At 42.0% G+C, this 8,173-nt stretch overlaps 1 protein-coding gene across 1 annotated transcript; it reads left to right on the forward strand.

Moving 5' to 3' along the window:
* Positions 1-1,461: 1,461 nt before the first annotated feature.
* On the forward strand, positions 1,462-8,173 carry hacd4 (3-hydroxyacyl-CoA dehydratase 4; the record flags this gene model as incomplete). Its single annotated transcript, XM_079580179.1, has 7 exons — positions 1,462-1,484; positions 3,695-3,801; positions 5,612-5,739; positions 5,814-5,923; positions 6,077-6,183; positions 7,817-7,945; positions 8,035-8,173. The coding sequence occupies 7 exons, from the start codon at positions 1,462-1,464 to the stop codon at positions 8,124-8,126; spliced, it is 696 nt and encodes a 231-aa protein (XP_079436305.1). The 3' UTR covers positions 8,127-8,173.

Genomic DNA, 8,173 nt, shown 5'->3' on the forward strand with positions numbered 1-8,173 from the left:
CTCAGGGCTTAAGAAGTTAGCATCATGTTATAGAGCTGGCATGAGCAAGCATTTTGATGCAAGGGCCACACTGGGTTTTTGAACTCGGCACGAGGGTCGGACCAGTTGCGAATAGAAATGCTTCAAATAATTAAGTTGTTCTCAGATAGACTGCAATCGAGGAAACACATTTAAAAACAACAAAAATGACAGATAGGCCATGTATTATCTTTCTTTATGTGTGAAAAACATTTGTGGTTTTCACCTTTTTAAGCCAGGGCATATCGGGCTTGATTGTGTTTTTGCGGGCCAGATTGAAAGGCTAGGTGGGCCGCATTTGGCCCTCGGGCCGTGGTTTGCCCACCTTTGTTATAGAGCCAAGTGAATGTAAATCCGTCCTCAGTCTGAACTCTGGTCAGCCTCAGTTATGTGTATGGTGCTTTTTAAATGATGAGTCTTCAGCCAATCCTATTTGTATCCCGTTTGAGTGTGAGTTTATCTTGTCTATGTTCTGATGAGTTAAAGCCATATTTATTTGCTTTAAATGTGGCATTAGGCAATAATTTAAAAACAACAGGGCGGTCTCAATAAGCTTCAAATGTGTTAAGGCTTGCAGAGTAAACATGGCCTCTGATAAGTGCACTTAAAATACATTTGGATCATGTTAATTATTCCCACGAGTCCATTTTCAACCTGTCCTCGCGCTGCGTCTCTCCCGGTGGAGCCGTGGCCCAAACATCATAAACCCTTCACAAACAGACCATATTTTTAGACTTCTATTTGAGTGGCGAGGATACGGTTACCTCTGAGTCCACAGGAAAACGGCTGGCCCTCAAAGCTGACAGCCCATTCGTCAAAATGGATTAAGGAAGTGGCAATGGTGACTAACAAGATGTGCTCCTGTGAGAAAATACACACTTAGTCACTGGGGTAATCTCACTGTGGTGTGGTGAGGTCACATGGGCTAAGGCTTGTCCCATTAAACCTATCCATGTCTCACTGAAAAGATGGATGTCTATTTCAACAGCCTGAGGTTACGTATGTCTGAGGCTTCACTGTTCAGCAAATATACAAGGCCACTACTACTGCAGTTACTATTTAAGAAATGCACTTACTAAAATATCGTATAGTGCATTGTCTTGAATCGGAATACAGTAGGGGTCCCTGTGCCTGTGGTTGGGAGGCACTGGTCAATGCACAGCTCTGATTGACGATACTTTACTAAAAACATAACACGGACTGCAGAATAAACTACCTCTCAGTGCTGGTGGTTAAAGCTGCCTTTCACGACATCACATTGAGTTTGAGGTATCTACTGGTGGGCCTATAATATTTAGCTCCATACTTTTCTGATATCAAGTGCCCCCGGCCTGTCATCAACAGATGTGCCATAACTGGCAACTGCCATGACATTTCACACACAAGATATTAGTCTGGCCCAGGGGTCAGCGCCGCCTCTGCTTATTTCAAAGCCCGTAGATCATGGACTCTGGGACATGGGCAACGTCAGGCCCGGGGGCCAAATCTCACCCTCCAGCACAAGACCTCTGGGCCCCAAGATGATTTTAAGAATGAAAAAAATCAAGAATAATGAATTAAGATCTTTATTGTCATTATAGTCTATTATGCAAATAACAGACCAAATAACTAAAGTACTCTAAAAATATGAGAAATACTGTCAGTATTTGTTTTTTCCAGGCAGAACATCCCACTAGGGCTTATATAATGTAAAACATTGGAATCTGCAGGAAATGGTTCTTTACTTTGGGCGACAATGGTGAGGTTCGGCCATTGGAAAGTGCTCTACCCCCGCCCCAGTGTAAGTCATGTAAATGGCGCATATCAATCGTGCAGGCGTGTCCAAACGTCTTTTTTATTTAAAAAAAAAGTCCAAACCTTAGGGGGGTTGGTACTATAAGAAGAGACCAAAGAAAAAAGGACCCGGTGACACTAACCAGAAATGTCCCCACTGTCCAATCAGAAATCCAAGGATCTAAGAACTTATCAGCACAATTTGCCACCTGACCCTGCAAAAACAATCAAACCTCTTCTACAATAGCCCATACAGCGACCACCCAGAGATATACCCATTTTTTATGGAGTTCCTCTGAACTTTTCTTCAAAGCATCTAAACATTTAATTTTCTTTACTGTCCAGAAAAGTAAGTTTGTACTTTCTGGACAGATACACCAGGGGGCGTCCTGGAGACTTTGCTCCGCTGACATCAACTTTAGAGGACTGAACCTGTCTTTTCATGTGTTTGTGATTTAGTTCAGGTCACAGCACAGCCAGCCTATTTTCTGCATAAACTTAAGAGGAGTGGTGGCTGTAAATGACTGATGAGATTCCAGCTAAAGAGGGAGTGTCATTTTAGTAAAAGTGTTCTGTTAAAAGGAACGTGGATAGTAATAATAGCCTATACTGTGTTTTATATTTGGAAACTGTATTGTACCAGAAGAGTCCTCTGCATTTCACCCTTTCTTCCACCTTTAACCTCCGGGCAGTCTCGGAGCAGTGGGCGGCCCATCTCCAGACGTTGATCTAGTTCAGAAATTGTACCTATTATGTATGTTTTGTGTTTGTGGCACTGAAGCACTCAGACATGGACAGAACATGGAAACTCCACACAAAGAAAGGCTTCACTTGGTCCGGGAATCGAACTGTGGACACTCTTGCTGCCGTTTGATAAGGTAATGAAAAATCAACATATAAAGCAATTCTTTGATGCATTTCTAAACTAGAGAATCCAGCCTGTAAGTCCAGTTGTGAGTGTAGCTGGAGCTGGAGGCCGAGCCGGGGCCCCTGAGTGCTCCATGTGGACCTCAATATCACACACGTCCCGTCACGCTTAGCCCTTTTTTGGCCTGTCCCTCTGCTTTATGGAGGTATTCTTCTCCCCCTGCTGTCATAGCATCTGTGTGTTTCTCCTCTCAGAGCGAGACGAGGGGCAGGCCCTGCGTGACGTCGGCCCGCCTCGGAATGTGGACTTCCTACACAACACTGCTGAGTTTTACACTTCTGCTCATGGGCTCTGAGGTAGGACAGGTTTGACAATGCTCCTGTCCCGACTGCAACCAGAACCATAGGGAGAGCTCAGAGGGGCCGGAGAGCGGGGGAAACATGTGAGTATTGCTCCAGATGTGCTGAGGAATGCCGCTGTTAGGGTGGGATTTGGAAAGTTGGAAAAAAAAAACCTGCTTTTTATTCTCATTTGAAGGTAGCAGGAGGAAAACATGTTGACTTTTCCCTCACACATACCTCGGATGCCTATGGGACTTCACAATGCAGACCCTGGCAGACTCCTGTAATATATATATCACATCTGATCTCACAAAGGGTGTGTTGTGCTGTTGTTCTGACTCGGTGTGATGTGCTGTGGAACCTTGATATTTACGACTCTGCTGAGGGGAAACCCGCTTCTTTATGGGCTTTTATGGTTTGTTGACATGGACTTATTTCGCCAGGGCACGTGTCTGCATACTGGCACAGGGAGTCCACGGGCTTACAGCTATTAGAAAGGACTTCACTGAATGATTACAACACAATTTCAGAATCTAAGACTGCTTGGATGAGTCAGAGCTAACGAAGCTCTGTATGACATGTTTGTTAAGTGAACCATGTGATTATTACTGACCTGCTCCTCTCTGGCCCGTGTGTGTGTGTGTGTGTGTGTGTGTGTGTGTGTGTGTGCGTGTGTGTGTGTGTGTGTCTGCAGGCTCAGCTTCAGGCTCACCTACATTTTCGTGTACAACCTGCTGCAGTTCTGTGGACACACGTGGATCCTGACCAACACCATCGCCCGCTTCTTTACATTTGGAAAAGGTAGGCCTATCCACAAAACAGGACGAGGAAAGAATTAACTGCAACTGTGTGACTTTATTGAAGGCGTCATGTTTGTAAGGTGTTTATTGTTTGCTTAGTACATTGTTATTATTACCTGCAGCCATTTACAAAGCTCACCACCAGGGTGCAGATCTAAACCCCTTTCAGAATCCTGGGGGTGTGCAGGAGAAGGCTTTGCAAAGTGATCACACACTCTCCCATCTTCAATGCAAGATCTTGGTGGAAAATGAACACAACACTGGATCTTTTTAACATGGCAGAGGCTTACTGAAACAATGCCAATGCTGTAGTCAAAGCTAAAGGCGCTACAACTGAATATTAGAGCGTGAGACCTTTGTTTGGTCAGGCAGTGTGTACGAACCGTGAATTTTGTTCAAAGTTTTGCCAAGAGTCGGTGCAGTCGGTTGGTGATTTGGTGCGATGTAGCTCCAGGACCAATGTTGGGCAAGTTACTTATGTCTGTCTTACATATTACAGCTTCAAAAATGTAACTGAATTACACTACTTTGAGTTACTTTGAGTTACTTTTGACAAAATATAAACTGAAAATAGAATAAAGCCACCGAGCAAAAGTGCAGTCAAGATTTCCTTTTCCTTCGTTTTCCCCCATTCTCTCGTGTTTTGTTTTGACAAGTTTGGTCTTTTTTCAATTGTTTGTAAGTTTGTTTATTATTGGTAACCCCATCGCCACCATAGTGGTCGCTAATCTTCATGGTGTCCCATTAAAATATTAAAATATTATGTAATAAAGACAATACTTTACCAAAAATAAGGAATAAAAATGACTACAATGCTACAATCCATCTTAAACTTAGACACTTATGCAGCAGTTCATTTACAAATACAACACAACCTCTGCTATCATGATTTCAGTGATTTCTTAAATGAATTTAAACTGGACAAATTCCGCAGCTCTTTAGGTAGATCATTCCAGGGCTGGGTGGATCTAAACTGGACAGACTTCATCATAAAATGAGTCCTTTGGGCGAGCAAGAGCTAGGCGAGCAGCCTTATGTTAAACCATCTGAAGCCGAGCTAAGTCCGTTTTAGCAGCAGATCAAATAACAGAGCTGTGTTCCTGGTGAGACAACACGAGGGATTGTACCACCTCTTTCATGACTGCAGGAGTAAGAAAAGAGGAGCACCTTCCAAACAAAGCAATGCCTCTGCTCATATTCCCAATAATATGGTCTATATCGAGAGACCATGATGATGAAATGGTGATCCACTGTCACACCTACTTTTCTCATTTAATTAACTTGTTCTAGTTTCGGGCCTTCTTTAGGCCTCAATTGAGGATTGTTGTTCAATCACTGCTTACTACCAATGATCAAATCCTATCATTGTCCTTAACCAATTCAAAAACATTTTCATTTGAGTAATGCATAGTGGAGTCGTCGGCAGCTGCCTCGGGGCACTCCACAATAGACACTAGAACTGTTTGACAAAGAGCCATTGTAGAAAAAACGCTGGCTTCTGTTGATTAAATAGTCTTTTATCATAAAGTGCAACCTGGTTGATAGTCCATAGTGCTTTGGGTGTATTGACAATGGTTTGTACATCAATACAAACCACTGAGTTATTTAAACTGTATTGACTAATATATTACTGTATTTTGTTATAAGTAGTCAGTATCAGTAATGTTATATTCCTCAGTTACTGAAAAAAGTCATACATTTGTGTAACTTGTGACTTTTGTAATGCGTTACCCCACACTGTCCAGGACAAATTGACTGAGGATATTTAGTGTCTTATCAATTGATAAAAACGGTTAAATCCTTGCCTGCAGATGCCTTGGCGGACACCTTTTACGCTGTGGGGTTTGTGATGAGCCTGTGTCAGCTGCTGTCCTTCCTGGAGCTCTTCCACATCGCGGACGGCATCGAGAATGCCCGCCTTCTGCCACGCTTCATACACGTCTGTACCCGAGATCCTGCAAAGTCTATCCTCCTGGAGCATACGTCATCTACAGCAAATGTGTTTCTTTAAAGGTAACAGAGAAGAACGTGCTGTTAGTGATGGTCATCCTTCTGGAGGAGATGCAGAGCAAACCTGTGGTGTGTCTGCTGTTCCTCCTGTGGAACATCCTGGACCTCCTACGGTGAATTAAACGTTTATATCTTATGTTTATTTCATTTAATACTCGTGAAGGCGTGGTGATGCAGTCTCGGCTTGTGTTCTGGATATTTGCTGATAACAGTATTTGTATTGTGCCCCTATCCCATGTGAGGCTGACCTGTTTGATGTGTGTCAGGTACCCCCATGAGCTGCTGTGTGCGCTGGAAAAGCCCTCTGTGGCCATGATGTGGAGCCGCTACACGCTGTGGATCCCTCTGTACGCACTGTCGGTGGCCACGGAAGGTCAGAGCTGCTGTTTCACCAGTCTTCTTTAGAGAACTACATGTACAGGAAAAACATCGATTCCAAATGTCTTGATAATCCATTTGTAAGGTTTAGTTTAGTTGCTCTTGTGACACAGTGACCTATAACTTGGATAATAGTTCCGCAGTGTGGCTTTAATCCACACTGGTTGTTGTCTTAGTATATTGTAGTTGGAACAAGTTGGAGCATGTCAGACAAAGAACAAAAGATTGAATTGTTTGGACATTTTCACCACATGCGTCAGTCATAGGTTCTGTTCCGGCAGATACAGGTTTGCGTCTAAAAATAAAAGGCAAGAAAGGTTTTTAGTCTGTTGTTAAAGTGCACAAAAATGAGGCAAATAAAACTAATTAAACCATATAATTAAAAGTGAAATTAATAGTCAACAATTTAAGAACTAATATGCGCAAAATGTACATTTAGGTAAAGAGTGAAATAAAAAACGAATTAATATGACGCAATGTTAAAAAGACATGTGTAATATACTTATGTGCCCTTTTGGACTGTTCCTTAATGTTCTTGAAAACATATATATATAAAATACTTTTGTAAGTTGCAATTTTGACATTTCTAAATCAGCAAAGGCACATTTAAAACATGTCCAAAGCCACATCATTACCACAATCTTGCTTCATAACAATGCGGAGTAACCGAAGATACAGCAGGAGGCCTGGTAAAAGCTTGTTTCAGTTTTGTTATTCATTTCTCAACCAATATGTTGTCACTCATGTCTTAACCCTGTAAATCCCCTTTCCTCTAAAGTTTGTTTCTTCTTTACATAAAGGTGACTTGTGCTTTGGAGCTTCAGTTGCAGATCTAGTTTTCCACTCATAACTTCTAGATATGTGTTAACTTGACTGGCAAAGCCAGTAGTTGAGAAGGGAAGTGCTGTGCAGAAGAGGAAGTGAATTGGCAAAGCAGATGAACATGAGGAAAGCACATCCGAGCAGAGACAGCTGGAGAGAGTCAGTATCAGTGAGGAACAGGCCAGTGCCAGATAAACACTGGCTGTAAAAATAGAAGACTAGTTACCAACGGTTTAAACACTGGGCAAGAGGAAAGATAGTATTTGATTTGTATTGGCTTTCACCTATTTCTGCACTTTGGATAAAACACAAGCCCAAAGCAGCGATTCCCAAGGTGTGTTTGAGGCTCAAAGGGGAAAACAAGTTTCAGAGCTACTTCTTCAAATCAGAACTCATCCTGTCATTATTTGTAATATTATTTAAAATATAGTAGATTGTTCTTCCTGGAGGCTGTAAGGGCTCTTCAGATTTAAAAGAAGGCAGTAAATCTCCAGGCATGGGTGTGGTCGTTCCAAAGAAAGTCATTCTAAAGTCGATCTATTAAAGGAGATTTTGAAGGACAAGCTTTCACTTTGTAGTTACAGATATCTTACTACAGTTATGTGCATATATATAGTCCTTGTAATATAACTCCAAGCTATTACAATGTTCTATAAATACGGAACACAATAAGGTTTGTATTAAAAAACCTGTGAAACAAATGAAAGTCAGTCATATTGTTTTATTGACATAATACTAAGACAAAAATGCATTTCTTTGACTGTAAATAAGCCACCTGTCATTATTTTGCCATTGTTCATCCACAGGATTCACCCTTTACCAGGCCTTGCCCTACATCACTCCTACAACTCCACCATCCAGTCCATCCAACTCCACAGAGACCACAACCAATCCCCACTTTGCTCTGATTGGGTTCTTACCACTTCTGTTCCTCGGTAAGGAAGAATTAAAGATGCAACAAAAGAGTCTGACATATATACCTTACTTGTACATAATACTTAATACTCAGATATGTTTCTTGCAGGTGCGAGTGTAACCGTTTGGCAGTTGCTGAAGGAGAGGAGGCACCAACTCGCCAAATGGAACAAGAAAAAAACAAAAACAAAACACAAATGACGTTTTGGCCAAAGAACTGAAAACTTTACCAGAGCAGCGTTAGGAGC

Source organism: Gobius niger, assembly GCF_951799975.1.
Source record: "Gobius niger genome assembly, chromosome: 21".
NCBI lineage: Eukaryota > Metazoa > Chordata > Actinopteri > Gobiiformes > Gobiidae > Gobius > Gobius niger.